Source organism: Cotesia typhae, unplaced genomic scaffold (genome assembly GCF_013202065.1).
Source record: "Cotesia typhae breed Kobodo isofemale line unplaced genomic scaffold, CoteBio_Ctyphae scaffold_13, whole genome shotgun sequence".
Taxonomy (NCBI): Eukaryota; Metazoa; Arthropoda; class Insecta; order Hymenoptera; family Braconidae; genus Cotesia; species Cotesia typhae.
The window spans coordinates 5,595,478-5,615,837 of record NW_027423774.1 but is presented as its reverse complement, the minus strand read 5'-3'; the positions used below and the strand labels follow the sequence as shown (position 1 = coordinate 5,615,837).

General features: G+C 32.3%; 3 protein-coding genes across 3 annotated transcripts in view; 2 read left to right on the top strand and 1 right to left on the bottom strand.

The window, feature by feature from the left end:
* The first annotated feature begins 1,031 nt into the window (after positions 1-1,031).
* On the top strand, positions 1,032-15,730 carry Fasn1 (Fatty acid synthase 1). Its single transcript, XM_074255463.1, has 4 exons — positions 1,032-1,314; positions 6,668-13,608; positions 13,675-13,911; positions 14,651-15,730. The coding sequence occupies exons 2-4, from the start codon at positions 6,739-6,741 to the stop codon at positions 14,750-14,752; spliced, it is 7,209 nt and encodes a 2,402-aa protein (XP_074111564.1). The 5' UTR covers positions 1,032-1,314; positions 6,668-6,738; the 3' UTR covers positions 14,753-15,730.
* A 611-nt stretch (positions 15,731-16,341) lies between these two features.
* On the bottom strand, positions 16,342-19,529 carry LOC141534521 (2-oxoglutarate and iron-dependent oxygenase domain-containing protein 3). The gene is made up of 6 exons (XM_074253912.1): positions 19,452-19,529; positions 19,111-19,362; positions 17,784-18,221; positions 17,558-17,711; positions 16,665-16,791; positions 16,342-16,590 (listed from the first exon to the last, which is right to left on the bottom strand). Exons 2-6 carry the CDS (start codon positions 19,206-19,208, stop codon positions 16,436-16,438), a joined length of 972 nt encoding a protein of 323 aa, XP_074110013.1. The 5' UTR covers positions 19,209-19,362; positions 19,452-19,529; the 3' UTR covers positions 16,342-16,435.
* A 225-nt stretch (positions 19,530-19,754) lies between these two features.
* The window catches only part of L(2)k09022 (HEAT repeat containing 1 homolog l(2)k09022), a 7,820-nt gene continuing 7,214 nt past the window's right edge, over positions 19,755-20,360 (top strand). The window contains exon 1 of the mRNA XM_074253359.1: positions 19,755-19,906. The gene's annotated coding sequence lies outside the window, so the exon portion shown is untranslated. The remainder of the gene's footprint in view (positions 19,907-20,360) is intronic.

The following is a 20,360-nucleotide window of genomic DNA, read 5'->3' as shown; positions in this document are numbered from 1 at the left end:
GTCAATATTTTTTGCAATTTATTTATTAAAAAAATTATCAAATATTTGCTAAATAAATTTTAATCTTACACTATGACATTAAATTTAGCTGTCATTTGACAATTTGTTAATTTTTTTTAAAAACAAATTTGTTCCAAAAAATGATTTTTAAAAAATAGCATTTTTAATTTTTAAAATTTTGTCAATTTTTTTCGCCATTTATTTATTAAAAAAATGATTAAATATCTGCTAAATAAATTTTAATCTTACACTATGACATTAAATTAATTAAATTTAGCTGTCACTTGACAAATTCTCAATTTTATTTAACAATTAAATTAATTCCAAAAAATTATTTTTGAAAAATTGTACTTTTTATTTCTTTAAATTTATAAATGTCAATTTTTTTTTTTGCCACAATTTATTTGTAAAAAAAAATTCTAAAAATGATTAAATATCTGCTAAATTAGCTTTCAACCTTAAATTTAGCTGTCACTTGTCAATTTTTTAATTTTCTTAACCAACAAATTTGCTCCAAAAAATGATTCTTAAAAAAATAGTATTTAAAATTTTTTAAAATTTCTAAATGTCAATTTTTTTTTTATAATTTAATTATTACATAAATTAAAAAAATTATCAACTATCTGTAAACTTAATTTTCATTTTTACACTTGACAGGTTCAGAGTATCATGGCTCCAAAGTAGCTTTTTTTTTCAAGATAACAAAAGCAAAAATCCAATCCAACAATAAATTGAATAACGCCGTGGAATTTTAATGTATAACAAGGGCTAGATAGACTTAGATCCCGGTAGGACGTATATGCGACGAAAAATGTTTCGATGTAACATAAAACATAAGGGACGTAGTTGCGCGGTCGGTACTTTGTCTTTGATGCGCGGGAGCACTAAGCTATAAAGACGCGCGCAGGCGCGTCGGAAAATCTAAACTCCTATTGGTCAGAACCACATGGTCTGATGTCAGACCACGGGGCCGGTCCAATTCAATAATAACGAGATGCCCGCACAACCAAACGCCAGCCAGTCCTTTGAGACAAGCCAGTGAAGTTCTTTCGTAGGAACTTTTCGGCACAATACTGACTAATAAATATTCATTAAAACTATATTCAAAACTATTTCAACGACTTTAAATACAATCAAATTTTATTTTTTGAAGTAATTTATTTTATTGAATTTGTTTACTTTTATCAGAGACTACTCAGGTGCTCTATCAATAACTGGTGTTATCATTATTACTTAAGCAATTTATAAATATAAAGGTTGATAAAAACGGATTGTTGTCCATTTGTGAATTCTACTGGATTATCCACGTCTTAAGTGAGTTTTTAACCCCAAATTAAAATTAATAATCAATTAATCCAATTTTTAAAATTACAAAAGTTATTTATAATTTATTTTAATTATTATTTTTTAATACTTAATTTATTTTTTTAAAAAATAGTTTCCATGAAGAAGAATAATTATTAAAATATCAAAAATCAATTTTTAATTGATCGTCAAGATGATATTAAATTTGAAAACAAGAATTGTATAATTGATTGGTGAAATATGAAGTATAATATTAAAGTTGGAGTTCTTGGAGCGTCACAAACCAAACGGTAATGTCGTGTGTAGTGTGACGCATCAGATTACGTTAGAAATATAGACGCCACCAGAAACTTCCGGTTTTTGGTTGTATTTTATAATATCTCCTTCAAATTTTTATGCAAATATTATTACATTAATATTATTATTTTGCATTGACAGTAACACCGGCAATAATTTATTTCCAGCGCAGTACAAAATTTCTAAAATTTCTAAAATTTTGTTATTTTAACAATTGAAATTGTTAATAATAGAAAAAGTCTAGGCCACGTGAGTACTTCTATATATACGCATAGTATAACCTATTTGCATTGTTCGTAATTCAAAATTACCGAACACCTGAACCTGGAAATAAGTTTTAACACGCGGAGATCACGTGTTAATAAGCCTAACTGATTATTCATTAATTATTGCTACTAGACTTTTAATACTCACTTCGATTCATTATTAATACTTGTTACGGTACGTCATTTTATATTTTTCAACGGTTTCATTTGTCAAGGTCATGGTTTTACATGGTCGCAGGAAGTTAAGGGCGGTTGTTCCATTCTATTACTTTCTTTGGAATTTTTCGTTATCGTACCGAGTATTTGCACGATAATATTTATCCTCGTTTCTATGAGCTGGCTATTGTTACTGTAAGGATTATTTTATTTGTTTATACTCGGTATTACGAAGAATTAATCACACTTCACTTCAAGATTTTTCTAGCCATTTTTTTAAATGTTTAAATTAACAAAATATTTATGAGATAATTACGCAAGTGTCACCTTTTTGACGACCTACAATCAACTATTGCAAGTCAAATTTTTCTTTTAAATTCATATTTAACTTTTTTTTTTTTTTTTTTTTTTTTAATTTAAATTATTCATATTAATTACATTAATATTCGGTTTAAAAATAAAAATCACTCAAAGTTCAATTAAAATTAGTAGAATAATTTATTTTTGTGCAAATAGTCAATATTTAATTTTTGACAAATTTATTTATTTACAAATATTTAAATTAGCAATTTTAATTTACTAAATAAATATTGTATTGATAAAATTACTTCAAAGTTATTTTTAATTAAATATTTACAATAGTCATTTTTTTTTTTTTTTATTAATAATTTCTATTGAATTTTGTTAATTTATCATTTTTAAATTAAAAAATATTATTATTTTTTTTTTAATACTTGTAATATTTACTTTAATTTTTTTTAATTTTAATTAGCAATTTCAATTTACTAAATAAATATTGTATTGATAAAATGACTCCAAAGTTATTTTTAAATATTTACAATAGTCATTTTTTTTTTTTTTTTTTTATTAAAAATTTCTATTGAATTTTATTAATTAATCATTTTTAAAATAAATTTATAATTATTATTTTTTTTTTAATACTTGCAATATTTAATTGAATTTTTTAAAATCAAAAAAAAAAATTTCCTTCACAATTAGATAATTTTATTTAAAAATTTATTTATTTATAAATATTTAAATTAGCAATTTCAATTTACTAAATAAATATTGTATTGATAAAATTACTCCAAAATTATCTTTAAATATTAACAAGTCATTTTTTTTTATATTAAAAATTTCTATTGAATTTTTTTAATTTATCATTTTTAAATTAAAAAATATTATTATTATTTTTTTTTAATACTTGCAATATTTAATTGAATTTTTTAAAATAAAAAAAAAAAAAAAAAAAAAAAATTTCCTCAACAATTAGATAATTTCATTTAAAAATGTATTATTCTGATGAACGCGTGATTGATAAAATAATTGAGTTGTTATCGAGAGTGATTAATGAATTATTTAGTAATTACAATCGTGTTGATTTAATTATTTTAATCTTTAAAATTTACATAATTTCATTGAACTCTAGTTAATTATTTAAAATGAATATCTAATCACGAAATTAAAGTAATTAATTACCATAAAATAAATTCTAATTTATAAAAAAATTTTTTTTAAACTATCGAATGTCTTAAAAAAAAAAAACTTTGAAAGTAATACAAGCTGCAATGCCTGAATAGTTACCAAAATTAAAATAAACATGTGAGTGAAAAAAAAAACATCATAAAGTCAAGTGAGGAATTAATTTCCAACACTCAACACAACCGAAGTAACCCGATCCATTTAATCCTAATGCAAGAAGTTATTGTCGTAGGTACTCATACGATTTGTGTTGGTGACCTGTCGGATTGGAGTTAACACTAAGTGCGACAGCAAGTGCGATATTTAATTAAAATGATAATTAAGAAGGAAGTAAATCCGCATCGCGTTATCGAACGACTCTCAGCTGTTGTCAATTGAACTTGACCTTGTTTCACTCGCATTTTATTTAACACATCAATACATCATCTACTTTTAATATATACCCTTCTTTTCGCTATTACTCATTCTATTTACTTATTTATTTATTTATTTTCCCTCTTAATGTTATTCATTACTCTACTCTATATTCCCTTATAAATTACCATTTTAATTATTAATTATCAAGCAATAACATTCGCTTTGATTAAACACGACAGATCCACGACATTAGCACACTATTTAATCAGCTTTTTATTAAGACGCGTGTATCCAATTTCGTCATGATAAAACCTTCAAAATTGATAAATTTTTTTACATTTCTTTCAGCTCGCTATCAATATTTGTTTTTTTTTTTTTTATTTTTTTATTTTTTTATTTTTTATTTTATTACAAAGCTTTCATACACGTGGTTCACTTCCCTCACTCTTAGCCGGTATATTCTTCACGATAATTCCCGATATCTTTTATGTCTTTTAATATTTTTCTGAGAACCGTCTAATATTTTAATAGTAAAAATATCAAAAATACTTGCATAAAATTAAACATAAAAATTGTAATTTAATTTTAAGCATATACATTGAAATTTAAAACAAAAAAAAATTTTTTTTTCATTTAGAAATTTTTTTGTTTAAAGTAAAAAAATTAAAAAAATTTTTTTAGTTCAAAATTTATCAAAAAAAAAAAATTAACTTTTATCAGTGTAAAATTTTAAATGAAAAAAATTGAAATTTTAAACGAAAAAAAATTTTTTTTCAATTAGAAATTTTTCTGCTCAAAGTAAAAAAATTAAAAAAATTTTTTTCAGTTCAAAATTTATCAAAAAAAAAAAAAAAAAAATCTATTTTTATTAGTGTAAAATTTGAAACTATTACCTGACTAAAAAAAGTTTCTTCTCGCCTTAAAACTCGGAATTTTCTTAGAAAGATAAGCGCTACGATTAAAATGATGAGGGTCTTTTTTTTTTTTTTTTAGATACTTGAATTTCCTAAAAAAAAAAAAAATCTTACACTATCTCTTACACTTTTTTCATATTTTTATCTGACAATTAAAATTTAAATAAAATCTAATCTAAAATTTGAATTTATTATCTTAAAAAATCTTTTAAAAAAAATCTAATCTTTAGATTAATTAATCGCTTATTAATAAGCCAATCAAACTCGGTAGTAAAAATTTAATCTCGGAATTTTACCGAGTAACAACATTAATGTCAGCTAAAATAACTGCTTACGACTTAATTATTTTAGCGCAGCACTAAGGAATTATTTGAATTTTTTAGTTATTAAAGTAATTGTCGATTAAAATAATCTTAGCGGTCACAGGTGACGATTGCCCGCAAGATGATGCAATAAATATATATTTTTAAAATAAAATAATACTCTTGCATTCTTACTGCGGGTTGTTGTTACATTATTATATGATCCGCATATTTTTTGTGATAACGGTTATATCAATTGGAATCGTGATCATGCGATCGTGTGTTTTTGCATCGTATTAATGTCACTGAACATTAAGTAAGGTAACTATTTTATTAAAAAAATCAACGTTAAGAAAAATTATTGTTATCTTTATTTATTCAAAAGGTCGATGTGATTGACACAAGCGTGAGCGTAATTTGAATTTTTATCACTAGTCATTTTGACATTGTTTATCTTCTATGGAAATTTTTAATTTTTTATTGTTTAAATATTTATTTTTTAATTTTCTATTCAATTGCGCATTTTTTTATTTTATTTCAAAAATTTTTTTTTACTTACGTTATCCATTTATATGATCCAATTACGGGCCGGTTAATCGGATCAATAAAAACGCTGGCCCTTTGAACTATTAAATAATAATTAAAACCCAAAGTGTCAACGGCAGCTCAATTACTTGCTCCCAGCTCGAGGTCACGGCTATTACGACGTACAGTTTAATTGAGTAATCGCAATTGGATTTTATTTTAACAATAAGTTAAACCTATTTTATGCAATTACTTCGAGAAAAGACAAACAAGTTTTGTTTACTAGTTGTTACTTTTTTTTTTTAATAATTCTATTTGTCAGTTACTTTTAACAGCCGGCTGTTTTATTACTCTGAAATATTTTTATTAAATAGATAAGAATTTTATAATGAGTGGGCAAATATTTAATTAGTTAATTGTTTGTAATTTAATTTAAAAAAAAAAATACTTTTATAAATTAAATAAGGATTATTATTAATTTTTTTAAAACTAAATTTATTTTTTAAGACAATTTTTTTTTTTACTTTCAGTAAAAAAAAATTTTAATTAATTATTTACTTATTTACTTTATTTATTAATCACTTTATTTGTTAATCAATTACAAAAAATTTTTTTTTAAATACAATTTTTTATTGAATTAAAATTTTTCACAAAATATCCTCCAATATTTTGATTTCATAAATTATTAAATTAAATTCTATCAAATTTAAAAATTTTATTTACTAAGTATTTTGTAAATAAATTAATTAATTGAAAAAAATTATTTTTGGAGTTTTTGGCAAATATTTGATCATAAATAAAAAAAAAATTAAGTTTTCACTTATTTTATTTTTAAATTAATAAAAAATTGAATTAAATCAAATAAAAAAATCTATTAAATTTTTTTTATAAAATAAAGTAATTTTTTTAATTTTTTAGCTATTAAAAAATTAAATTAACTTTATTTTTAAATATTAAATGTTTTTCCCTAAATATCAATAAGTAATTTTTTTTTTTATTAATTTATAATTTTTTAATTAATTTATAATTTATAAAAAAAACTAAGAATGAATTTATTTTCCAGCCTGCTGTCCACGAGGTTAAAACGTCAGATAAATCACCCAGAAGTTCACTCTAGTCCGAAAATATTCTAAAATGCCAGCTCGATTTGAAGGAGTAAACAATCCAATGATGCGCGACCAAACGATCCCAAATGGGGTATCCCACTCAGCAGACAACGAGATAGTAATCACCGGATTTTCGGGACGTCTGCCAGAATCAGAAAACATCGAAGAGTTCAAGCGTAACCTCTTCGATGGCATAGACATGGTAACAGACGACGAGCGGCGATGGCCGCGAGGTCTTCACGGGTTGCCAGCCCGAACAGGAAAACTAAAAGACCTAGCATCATTCGACGCGACCTTCTTCGGAGTGCACGCAAAGCAAGCAACAGTAATGGACCCGCAGCTGCGAATGCTGTTGGAGCTGACGCACGAAGCGATCGTCGACGCAGGAATCAACCCAGCGGAGATCCGTGGCTCCAAAACGGGAGTGTTCGTCGGAGTATCAGACTCAGAGTCTGACGAGTTTTGGACCGCGGACCCGGACATGGTAAACGGATACGGCTTAACCGGGTGCTGCCGGGCCATGTTCCCCAATAGAATCTCCTACACCTTCGACTTGACCGGTCCGTCGTTTGCAGTGGACACCGCGTGCTCCTCGTCTCTGTACGCGATGCACCAAGCGGTGATGTCCATGGAGACCGGACTCTGCGACGCAGCCATCGTCGCCGGAGTTAATTTAGTCCTGAAGCCCACCAGCTCCCTGCAGTTCCACCGCTTGAGCATGTTGTCGCCCGACGGCAAGTGCAAAGCCTTCGACGCCTCCGGAAACGGGTACGTCCGGGCGGAAGCCGCCGTTGTCATTTATTTACAGAAAGCCAGAGACGCAAGGAGAGTCTACGCGACAGTCGTCGGCTCCAGGATCAACGTCGACGGTAACAAGTCCGAAGGAATCACTTACCCTTCCGGAAACATGCAGAACAAATTGATGAAGGAGCTCTACGAGGAGTCCAAAATTGACCCCAGAGACGTCGTCTATGTAGAAGCTCACGGAACCGGAACTAAAGTTGGAGACCCCCAGGAGGTAAACTCAATTGCGAACTTGTTCTGTAAGAACCGAAGTTCTCCGCTGCTCATGGGCTCAGTCAAGTCGAACATGGGTCACTCTGAGCCAGCCAGTGGACTCTGTTCCATTGCCAAGATGCTGATTGCTATGGAGGCTGGAATAATTCCAGCGAACTTACACTTTAACTCTCCCAACCCTGACATCGCGGCTCTCAATGACGGCAGGATCCAAGTTGTTGATAAACCGACGCTCTGGAACGGCGGGTTAGTTGGAGTAAATTCCTTCGGGTTTGGAGGAGCTAACGCTCACATTATCCTGAGAAGCAATCCAAAGCCCAAAATTCCACCGGTACTCAATGTTGAAGTGCCCAAGATTGTTGGAGTATCTGGTAGGTCTACAGAAGCTTGCGATATTTTCTTAGAAAAGGTCAGAGAGCAGCAGAAAGACGATGAGTTTGTTGCTTTAGTACACAGTGTTCATAATAAAAATATTGTTGGACATAATTACCGAGGGTTCCAAATTTTGGGAACTGAAGTCAAGGAAATTAATGAGTATCATTCGACCCAGGAAAAGAGACCTATTTGGTACGTCTTTTCAGGAATGGGAACTCAGTGGGCTGGAATGGGAAAACAATTGATGGGAATAGAAGTTTTCCAGCGCAGTTTGCGTCGGTGCGCTGAAGCACTCAAGCCAGAAGGTGTTGACTTGTTGAATTTAATTTTGAACGGGACTGACGAGACATTTGAGAGCGTTTTAAATAGCTTTGTGTCGATCGCTGCGATCCAGGTGGCTTTGGTGGATGTTTTGACACTAATGGGCATCCAGCCAGACGGAATTGTCGGACACTCTGTAGGAGAGCTTGGTTGCGCGTACGCTGATGGAACTTTCACGCCCGAGCAAACTGTCCTAGCAGCTTACTGGAGAGGAAAGAGCATCCAGGATTCTCAATTGCCACCCGGAGGAATGGCTGCTATTGGTTTGAGCTGGGAAGACGCTGCTAGAAAATGTCCACCTGATATTTCTCCAGCTTGTCACAACTCTGCTGACTCTGTCACTGTTTCCGGGCCGGTTGACTCTATCAAAAAATTCGTTGAAGATCTCAAGGCTGAAGGAGTCTTCGCGAAGATCGTCAACAGCTCCGGAGTCGCCTTCCACTCAAAATACATCGCCTCAGCGGGTCCTAAATTGAGGACAGTCTTGGAGAAAATAATCACCAGTCCCAAGCAGAGAACTTCAAGATGGATTTCTTCTTCGATCCCCGAGTCCGCCTGGGGAACTCCCTTGGCTCAGCTCAGCTCGCCGGCGTACCACGTCAACAATCTTCTCTCTCCAGTCCTCTTCCAGGAAGCATTGAAGCACGTGCCTGAAAATGCAATTACTGTTGAAATAGCGCCGCACTGTTTGCTCCAAGCGATTCTCAGACGCTCCTTGGCTCCAACAGTGACCAACGTTGGCTTGCACAAAAAGGATCACTCGAACAACCTCGAGTTCTTCTTGACGAACGTCGGCAAGCTTTACATCTCTGGTGCTCAGCCAGACTTCAGCAAGCTCTACCCACCGGTGAGCTTCCCAGTGGGCCGAGGAACGCCCATGATAAACTCGATCATCGGTTGGGATCACTCTGTCCAGTGGGACGTCGCTGACTTCTCTGGAAAAACTGCCGGTTCTGGAGAAACTGTCGTAGAGGTTGATCTGTCCAAAGAAGAACACGCTCACATTGCTGGACACACAATCGACGGTAGAGTTTTATTCCCCGCTACCGGGTACTTGACAATTGTCTGGAAAACATTTGCAAAACTCCACGGCAAAGATTTTGAAAAAACTCCAATTATTTTGGAAGACGTTCAATTCCACCGGGCGACTATCATGCCCAAAGAAGGTCCTGTGAGATTTTTGATCAACATATTTGAGGGAACAGGCGCTTTTGAAATCTGCGAAGGCGGATCTCCAGCAGTGACTGGTAAAATTCACGAGTCGGAAAACATCCAGAAGGACCAGCTTAATTTGCCAGTACCTACAGTCAAGAGCGAGTCTGACTTGCTGAACCTGACCACCGGAGACGTCTACAAGGACCTGAGACTCCGCGGGTATGATTACAATGGAATCTTCCAGGGAATAAAATCGTCAGACAATCGTGGAATTGTTGGAGAACTTGGTTGGGTCAACAACTGGATTTCATTCATGGACTGCATGCTGCAGTTCAGCATTTTGGGAAAAGATACCAAGGACTTGTACCTGCCGACGCGGCTCCAGTACGCTGCAATCAATCCAGTAGCTCATCTAGAGGCCGCTGAAGCTCTGGAAGAAGAATCAGGCTTCCCGGTATACTCCTACCCCGACATCAGTATTATCAAATCAGGAGGCGTCGAGCTAAGAGGAATGAAAGCTTCCCTCGCTCCTAAAAGACAGCAAACTCAGTCAGCTCCCAAGCACGAGCGATATGTCTTCATTCCGTATGAAAATGCTCAGACACTCGTTGAAGATCCTACTAAAGCTCGCACTCACGCTTTGACTGTCTTATTGCAGACGATTGTTGAGAACCTGGGAGTCATGAAGGTCAAAGGAGTCGAAGCCGCGGGGGAACGAAGCGCAGAAGCTCTTCTGGCTCCTTCTGTGATGGACATCTTGCTCAGTGAACCAGCGCTCAGCGTTGATATGCAAGTCGCTGCTACTTTTCCAGAAAACTACACTGCTAATTTAGAGCAGTGGGATATTAAAACAGTCGCCAAAGACTTGATCAAGACTCCCGTTGGTCAGGATCTTCACTTTGTCATTGGCGCGGACATTCTCAGCAATGGAAACGCATCAGGTCTTGCTAATTTGGTAGCTTCTATCAAACCAGGCGGTTTTGTCATCTTGGAAGAAACTGGAACGCCTCAAAAGTCTTACCTGAAAAACTCTGGACTAGTTTTAACAGCCAGTCAATCTTCACCAGGCAAATGTTATCTTCTGTTGAAGAAAATTAAAGAAACTCCGGAGCCAATAATCATCCAGATAACCGAAAAGAACTTCTCGTGGCTGGAAGGCGTGAAGGGTGCGTTAAAAAAATCCGAGACTGAGAACCAGAATATTCTGCTAGTGTCTCAAGGTGAAGAACTTCTGGGTCTTATTGGACTGATGACTTGCATCCGTCGTGAAACAGGAGGCCAGAACGCACGCTACATCTTCATCCAGGACAAAAACGCCCCGAAATTCGCTCTGTCAAATTCCTTCTACTCGTCACAATTGAACAAACAGCTGACTTCAAACATCCTGAAGGGAAACCAATGGGGAAGCTACCGTCATCTGCGCATGGACTCTCAAACAGATGTGTCTTCACTCCAAGTAGAGCATGCTTACATCAACGCGCTCACCCGGGGTGACTTGAACAGTCTCAGGTGGATAGAAGGCCCGCTGAGTTTCTACCAACCAGAAAAATACCCCGACAGCGAGCTCTGCCACGTCTACTACGCGCCTCTTAATTTCCGAGACATCATGTTAGCCACAGGAAAGCTTCCACCAGACGCACTTCCCGGAGACCTAGCCGGCCAGGACTGTATTCTGGGTCTTGAGTTTGCGGGTCGCGACAGCAAAGGCACCAGAGTCATGGGAATGGTCGCCGCCAGAGGATTGGCCACCACCGTGCTAGCTGACCCAGGTTTCATGTGGGAAGTTCCTGAAAAATGGAGCCTTGAAGAAGCTGCTACAATCCCCGTCTGCTACGCGACCAGTTACTACGCGTTGTTCGTTCGAGGAAGACTCCAGCCTGGAGAAAGTGTCCTGATCCACGCTGGATCCGGTGGAGTTGGTCAGGCGAGTATTGCAATTGCTCTTCACGCTGGTTGCAAAGTATTCACCACGGTAGGTTCTCAGGACAAGAGAGACTTCCTGAAGAAAACATTCCCGCAGCTGACCGACCGCAACATCGGGAACTCCCGAGACACCAGCTTCGAGCAGCTGATCCTTACCGAGACCAAGGGCAGAGGAGTCGACGTGGTTCTGAATTCTCTTGCTGAAGAAAAACTCCAGGCATCTGTCAGGTGTCTCGCCAAGGACGGGCGCTTCCTGGAGATCGGTAAGTTCGATCTGAGCAACAACACCGGGCTAGGAATGGCCTTCTTCCTCAAGAACACCAGCTTCCACGGAATCCTCCTGGACGCGCTCTTCGGAACCGACTCTATCGAGAAGAAAGAAGTCGTCAGGCTGGTCTCCGAGGGAATCTCCAACGGAGCAGTCAGACCTCTGCCTGCTACAGTCTTCTCCGAGCAGCAGATCGAGCAAGGGTTCAGGTACATGGCTTCAGGAAAGCACATAGGAAAAGTCTTGCTGAAGATCAGAGACGAGGAGACCCGCGGAGTCGCTCAGCCTGGACCCAAGACAGTCGCTGCTATTCCAAGGACCTACATGAACCCAGACAAGAGCTACGTTCTTGTTGGAGGCCTCGGAGGTTTTGGACTGGAGCTCGCTAACTGGCTGATCACTCGCGGCGCCAAGCACATCGTTTTGACCTCCAGGTCTGGAATCAGAACCGGGTACCAGTCGGTTTGCGTGCGTCGCTGGAGAGAAATGGGCATAAATGTTTTTATATCCACTGCTGATGTCACCACGCTCCAGGGCGCTGAGAAACTTATGAAGGAGTCCAGCAAGCACGTTCCAGTAGGAGGAATATTTAATTTAGCAGCCGTGTTGAAAGACGCGTTGATTGAGAACCAGGAAGAGGCGCACTTCAAAGCCGCCGCGCTTCCTAAAGTCGATGGTACTAAAAACTTGGACACTGCGTCAAGGAAAATGTGCTCTGCGCTGGACTACTTTGTTGTATTCTCTTCTGTTTCTTGCGGGAGAGGTAATGCTGGCCAGACCAATTACGGGCTGGCCAACTCAGCTATGGAGAGGATCTGCGAGCAGCGGCAGGCTATTGGACTCCCTGGACTGGCCATTCAGTGGGGAGCTATCGGAGATGTCGGTCTTATTCTTGAGACCATGGGCAACAATGAAACTGAAGTTGGAGGCACCTTGCCGCAGAGGATGTCCAGTTGTCTGGCCACCATGGACACGTTCTTGCAGCAGCCCCACCCGGTGTTAGCTTCCATGGTGCTTGCTGACAAACACAAGCATGGAGACACCGGCAGCCAGGTCAGTATCCTGGAAGCAGTTGGTCATATTTTGGGAATCAAGGACGTTAAAACTGTCAACAAGTCCAGCAGCCTGGCTGACCTCGGCATGGACTCGCTGATGGGAACTGAGATCAAGCAAACGCTGGAGAGAAATTACGACCTCGTTTTGTCTGCTCAGGAAATTCGAGGGCTGACTTTTGCTAAGCTCGCTGCTCTTGCTAACGGTGGAGAGGAAGTTAATTCCAGAAGCAACTCTCCAGGAAAAATTGGCTCGCCCAAGAGTCCAGATCAGGAAGAGGACTCCCTGCTGTTCCAGTGCTCGGGCTCTGAGATTGTCCCGCATGAAGCCGTCTTGAGACTCAACAGCGATGACATCACCGGGCAGCCCATCTTCTTCGTTCATGCTATTGAAGGAACTATCTCCAACATGAAAGGCCTGGCTGTCATGTTCAAGAGACCTGTCTATGGACTCCAGTGCATCAAGGACGCGCCTCTCGACTCCATGGAGAACTTGTCACAGTTTTATGTCTCGCAGATTAAAAAGATACAGAAGAAAGGTCCTTACACTCTGATTGGATACTCATACGGGGCATGTGTTGCCTTTGAAATGGCCTTGCAACTCGAGAGTCAGGGAGAAATTGTTACGCTTAATTTGATTGATGGATCTCCGGAGTTTGTTAATAAACACAGCGAAAGCATTGGAAAAAATGCTACGCAATCTGGATCTACTTTGCAGAGTGATGGAGAACGCAAGGCACTTGCTTTCTTTGTAAGACAATTGAATGCTGATGTTAACTTTATCAAGGTAATTTTTTTTTTTTTTATATTTATTATTATTGAAATTTTTAATGATTTTTTATTTTTTTTTTAGGCGTATGCTACACTCAGAGAAATTGACAGTCATGAAGAAATGATGGAAAAAATGCTGGAACTTATTGGACCAACACCTTTTGAAGGCGAGGACATCAAAGATGCTAGTTTATTATTCTATAAAAAATTGTATGCTGTTAATAAGTACAGACCATCGGGTAAATTCAATGGTGTTGTTACTCTTATTAAATCAACAGACAGTTTTATGTCACTTAGTCGTGATTATGGACTTACTGAGGTAATTTTTTTTTTTATTCAATATTAGTAATAACAATTATTATTAACTTAAAAGTTTTAACAATAGAGAAGTTTCAAAAATGCTCTCTAGATACATGATAAAGAAATTACCTTGTATCTTGTGATTTATTGACATTTTTAAAAATATAAGATCATACCGATGTTACACTCATCGAGACCTTTCATTTGAGTACCCACATCAATTTTTCATATATTTTGTATATTTATATATATTAAATATATGTATATATATATATATGAAAAACATATAAAAATGCATGTGGGTACTCAAATGAAAGCTCTTGATGAGTGTAACATCAGGATGAGCTTATTTCTTTAAAAATATCAATAATTAAGAAATGATCTTGTATCTTGTGAACTATCGACATTTTTAAAGATGTAAGCTCACCCCGACATTACACTTGGAGACCTTTCATTTGAGTACCCACATCAATTTTTCATATATTTTATATATGTATATATGAAAAATATATCAAAATGCATGTGGGTACTCTAATGAAAGCTCTTGATGAGTGTAACATCAAGATGAGTTTATATTTTTAAAATCGCCAATATTTAAGAAAGTACAGTGCAATTTAACAAAAGTCATTATTTATTAAAACAAAATTTTATTTATTTATATTTCACTAGTCCCGGCAGCCACATAGTGACTGCAAGGTTGCTAGTTAATATTATTATTATAATTGATATTAAAAATAAATTCTATTTTTTTTTTACAGTACTGCAGTCAAAGTGTTAAAGTAGAAGAAGTATACGGTAACCACAGAACAATAATGACGGGTGATAGTCTAAAAAAAATGGCTGAGATATTGAACGCATAAATGAGAATGCCAATAAATAACAAACGTACATCATTCCAAAAAAAAAAAAAAAAAATGAAACTAAATAAAAAAATTTCTCACTAATAATATATATATATATATATATATATATATATATATATATATATATATATATATATATATATATATATATTTATTTATTTATTTAATTATATAAATAATGATTGAAAACTGTCAGCTACAATCCTCGTGTATAAAATCTATTGCTAGGAGAGTCTCCTCATGAAGAAAAAAGCCATTTTATAGATTAAGCTCATGATTATTTTAATTATTATAATAATTTTTTAAAAATCATCTACACTAAAGAAATCAGCATTTAAATGTACTAATAATTGAAGCTGGTGCAATGTACGATCAAAGCGTGTCTATACGGCGTTTGGATGTAACTCAGTGGACAGATTGGCATTCTTAAGCTGTATGGAACGCCATATTTGTTACTATTAACGCCATATCTCATGAGAGTATCGAGGATCACACAATAATTGTAGAAAATAAAATATTAAATATTAAATATTAATTAATAATAATTAATAACTTTAGATATTATTTATTATTAAAAATATTTAAATTGATAATCGTTTTTTAAAATATATTGAATTGTTCAATTGTAAGTTAACGTTAAAGTTTGTAATATACTTCTGTAAAATGTAAAAAATATTTCTTTATATTTTTTTAAAAGCATTTCTTGATCTTTATATATATATTATGATACATTCGCCTTCATTATGTTGTGATTTAGCTTAATTATCATCTCTTTAAATGTCTGTTGTTATTAGCAGGTGTTCTTAAACATATGTGACTAATTTTTCATTACATACTATTATCACTACTATATAATATTACTCTAAATAAAGATTAATTAATACTGTAATTGTAAAACACGATTGGGACACACGTCACAATTTTATGGTCGTAATTTTAAGTTTAATTATTAAATAAAACAATGTTCCAATTTTCCATCAATTTTTTTATTGTTTTATCCTATTTTTTATTAAATATTAAAGTAACAATTTAATTACTATTAATAAGTAATTAAAAAAAAAAAAAATTAAAAAAAAATTTTTTTTTAACAAAAAAAAAGTAAATAAAATTTTTTAAAAATTACTTTTTTTTTTTAACTTATGAATATCAAGGTAACAAATTTAATCAATACTAATGAGTTAGATTATTTTTAAAATTTACTTAATTTTATTTAATCATTAAATAAAACAATTTTCCATCATTTTTTTTTATTTTTTCTCAACTGCTAAAGTAATAATTTAATTACTATTAATGAGTAATTAAAAAAAAAAAAAAAAAAAAAAAAATTCTTTTTAATAAAAAAAAGTACATAAAATTTTTTAAAAATTACTTTTTTTTTTTGAACTTATGAATATCAAGGTAACAAATTTAATCAATACTAATGAGTTAGATTATTTTTAAAATTTACGTAATTTTGTTTAATTATTAATAATGTCCCAATTTTCCATCACTTTTAATTTTTTTATCCTATTTTTTCTTAACTACTAAAGTAACAATTTAATTACTATTAATCAGTAATTAAAAAATTTAAAAAAAAGTACATAAAATTAAAAAAAAATTCCTTTTTTTTTTTATTTTGAACTTATAAATATCAAGGTAACAAATTTAATCAATACTGATGGTTTGAATTATTTTAAAAATTCACGTACGTTTTTTGGAAGTTTTTAAAGTTGGATCTGTTATCGCGGCCGCGGGATTACACGTGAATGAAACCGTGAGTGCAAATCGCGTTCCCGAGGTCACGGGTTCTACTGCGTGAAGGTTCTCGCCTCCAGACGTAAACATTGACACTCTGCCTGTTTAATTATTCACTCGTAAGTATTTAATCCAATTAAATAAATGAATATTTTAAAGAATCTAAATAAATTACCTTTACGAGGTTCGACCGTAGAGTTGACATTATTGTCATCAATGAATACAAACCTCCCACCATCGAAATCTCGGCCAAAGTCATTTAGATATAATAGAGACGTGTAATGAAAATGCTCGTATGTTTCCTGGGAAAAATTTTTTTTATTAAAAATCAATGATTTATTAAAAATTATTAATGATTTTAAAATCAGCAGATTAATTGTTTTTTTATTTTATCAAAAAAAAAAAATTTTTTTTTTAATTAAATTAATATAATTTTTGGTTATTATTGACAAGTGGGGTCCACTAAGGTGTGCCAAAATGTAACTTCCGTGATGGATTTTTTAAAATTAGAATTTTGAGTTCTGCTTTTATCAAAAACATAAAATTTTAATTTTACCCAAAAACATGAAAGCCAAAATTTTGTCCAACTTTTGAACGATATTTTTTATCAAAAATGCGCCGTAAAAACAAGCAGAATAAAAAATATCGTGAGAGAAAAAAAATAAAGATTGTAATAGCTTTTTTTCCTTCAAAAGTTGGACAAAATTTTGGCTCTCATGTTCTTTGGTAAAATTAATATTTTATTTTTTTTTTTAAAAGTACATAAAAAAACGAAGTAAGAAAAAAAATAGTTGAATATCACAATTTTCTAAAAAATTTATTAATTTTTTTGAAAATTTTTTAATCACCTTTTTTTTTTTAATTTTTCATTTTTTTTATGTATTTTTAAAAAAATTTTCGTTCAAAAAAATGAAAATTAAATTGATGGACCCGACTTGTAAATAATTACCTAATTTTTTAAAAATTTATATAATTATATATTTTTTCAATAATTAATTGATTTAAAAAAAATCATCAGATATCAGCTGATTTCAGTATCATAATAATAATCATAAAAAAAAAGTAAACCTTATCAATATGAGGGTGCCAGTACTCATCATGAACAGTTTTGGCAGAGACGTTGGTCATCCGTGAGAAAAAAGTGGGTTTTGTTAAATAAATTTTGTCTGCATCAACTCCAAAATGATGAGCAACAGCGTGCTGGATCTTAGTCTTGACAACCCTGTAATTAAATAACTCAATTAATTCACCGTATATATTTCCAATAAAATCATATCACAAAAAGTAGACTTTCTTATAAATAGCAAAGTCAGCAGGATTAAATATTTTAGCAGCTTGCTCCAGCGAGTAAACATCAATAAACTTCTTCCCCTTGCTCAGCGCTCCGCTGTGAAGGTCCAGTATGCTAGCTCCGCCGTCAGATCCGCCGAGATTCATTCCATTCAAGGCTATTTTGTACAGCACCTCAGTCTCGGTGTTAGAAACTAGCTTATCAGTGACGACACGGCCGCATTTTTCTGGTACGCAGCCTGGATACGTGGCGAGCTCGGCTTTGTAGTCATTAGCACAATCTAGATTCTGAGTTCTGCTCAATAGAATGTCTTTCTGCCGCGCAAATGACACTTCTTTGCCACGTTTGCTGTTGTACCAGACAATCAACAGGACTCCGAGAATCAGGACACAGCGAGACCAGACTTTTTGATAAGGAAACGATACCCTTGGTCCAAATTTCCTTAAAAATTAATTTTAAATTAAAAAAATTAATTCCAATATTTTTTAATGACAGCTGAAGTTTTTAGCTGTCAGCTGTCAATTTTAAAAATTTTTTTAACAAATCAATTACAATAAAAAAATACTTCTAAAAAATTTATTAATTTTCACATGTGAAATTTTTTAATCAATTTTTTTTTATAATAATTTAATTGATGAAAATGAAGTTAGCCGACATTTAAAAATTTTTAGAAATTTTTTATTGAAAAAATTTAAATTAAATAATTAAAAAAAAATTTCACTTGTAATAAACTTGAAAAACTATAAGTGTAATTTTTTAGAAATATTTTTTTTAGTTGTAATTTAATTAATAAAAAAAATAAAAAATTTGCTAACTTCAGTGTCATTTTAATTGCCATAAAATTATAAAAAAATTTATAACATAAAAGTCAGCTGTCGCTTGACAATTTTTTAATTTTTTTTAACAAATAAATTTGCTCCAATAAATTATTTAAAAAAAATTGCATTTGTAGTTTTTTTTAAATTTCTAAATGTCAATTTTTTTTAGAAATTTTTTTTTGCCATAATTTATTTGTTACAAAAATTATTAACTATCTGCTAAGTTAATTTTCATAAAAAATTTTTAATGAAAATAAATTTAGCAGAAATTTAATAATTTTAAAAATTTTTTTTAACAAATAAATTATGGCAAAAAAAAATTAGGAAAAAAAATTGACATTAAGAAATTTAAAAAAATTAAAAATCCAATTTTCTTTTAATTATTTTTTGGAACTAATTTTATTGTTAAATAAAATTTAAAAATTCTCTAATGACTGCTAACTTTAACGTCATAATTTTTTAATGTCTGTCAACTTCAGTGTTATTATTTTTTAAAGTAATTTTCTACTCACGGTTCTACAGGAACATCCTGATCCTGACTGTCTTTTTTCGCCTCAGTTTTACTTCCTTTACCTTCTCGCTGTCTTACTTTTTTTTCTTCTTGTGTCATTTTTTGTTTTTTAATATTTTTATTTTCGAGGACGGATTTCGGAATGTAAGTGACGTTTCGTTTGACAGATCGTTGACACTTATTTATAAATCGTCACATAACCTCCCGCTCTTATTTATCGGCTTTTTTGAATAACATTGAAGTTAGCCGTCAGCTGTTGATTTAAAAAATTTTTTTAACAAATCAATTACAATACAAAAATGCTTATAAAATTTTTCACTTGTAATTTTTATTAATTTTCACCTGTAAAACTTTTTAATTTAATTTTTTTTATAATAATTTAATTGCTACAAAATCCTAAAAAAATTTTTAATATCTGTCAACTTCAGTTTCATGCTTTTTTTGAGTGTTCTTCAAGTGTCAGCGCCTCTGACGGCTAAAACTCGCGAATTTAAATTTTCCGCCGCTAGAGGCGCTGAAACTCGTCCAACTGTCAAATAATAATAAATTTAAATCTGCTTTATCAACACAGTATTTTTTCACACCGATTTTAATTTTTAATTTTGTCTAAAAAAATATCACGTTTCCTTTTTTCATACACTGGAACACGTGTTTTAAGTAACCGCATGAAACGCAATAAATATTAAAAGTATTGACGTATAATTACATTAAACAATAATTGTTAATTTTAATCCAATTAACTGAAAATAATTTTTTCAAGTATTTTATTAAAGTTAACAATTGTTACTTTTATAAAGGTGAGTTTTTGGTTATGTTTACTAGTGGTGATTATTAATTTTTAAATTTAAATACAAATAAATAATTTAAAGTGAAATAACATAAAATTTCCTATTTGACATTTTTTTTTATTGTTCTTAAAAAATAAAGTAGTTTTAAAAAATTATTTAAAAAAAAAACGCAATTATAATTTTTTGGAGCGATCTAAAGATGAATTTTTTTTTTATAATTTAATTATAAAGAAAATTATCAGATGTCTCTCAATTTCAGTACCATTATATAAATTTTAATTAATTATGATTAATTTCATGATAACGCATTTGAGAGATATCTGACAACTTAACAATTCAATTATAATAAAAAAATTTCCACGTGTAGAAGTTTAAAAAAATCCCAAGTAAAAATTTTTCAAATTTTTTTTTTAAATTGATTTATTATAAAAATTTGAAAAGTTTTTATATTCCCGCTAATTTG

Excerpts from the sequence above, each read along its gene's own strand:
- Fasn1 (XM_074255463.1), top strand. The coding sequence starts at position 6,739 with ATGCCAGCTCGATTTGAAGGAGTAAACAATCCAATGATGCGCGACCAA. Across the intron at positions 13,609-13,674 it reads CTGATGTTAACTTTATCAAG|GCGTATGCTACACTCAGAGA; the intron begins GTAATTTTTTTT and ends TTTTTTTTTTAG. Across the intron at positions 13,912-14,650 it reads GTGATTATGGACTTACTGAG|TACTGCAGTCAAAGTGTTAA; the intron begins GTAATTTTTTTT and ends TTTTTTTTACAG.
- LOC141534521 (XM_074253912.1), bottom strand. The coding sequence starts at position 19,208 with ATGACACAAGAAGAAAAAAAAGTAAGACAGCGAGAAGGTAAAGGAAGT. Across the intron at positions 18,222-19,110 it reads CAGGATGTTCCTGTAGAACC|GAAATTTGGACCAAGGGTAT; the intron begins GTGAGTAGAAAA and ends TTAATTTTTAAG. Across the intron at positions 16,792-17,557 it reads GGCACCCTCATATTGATAAG|GAAACATACGAGCATTTTCA; the intron begins GTTTACTTTTTT and ends AATTTTTCCCAG.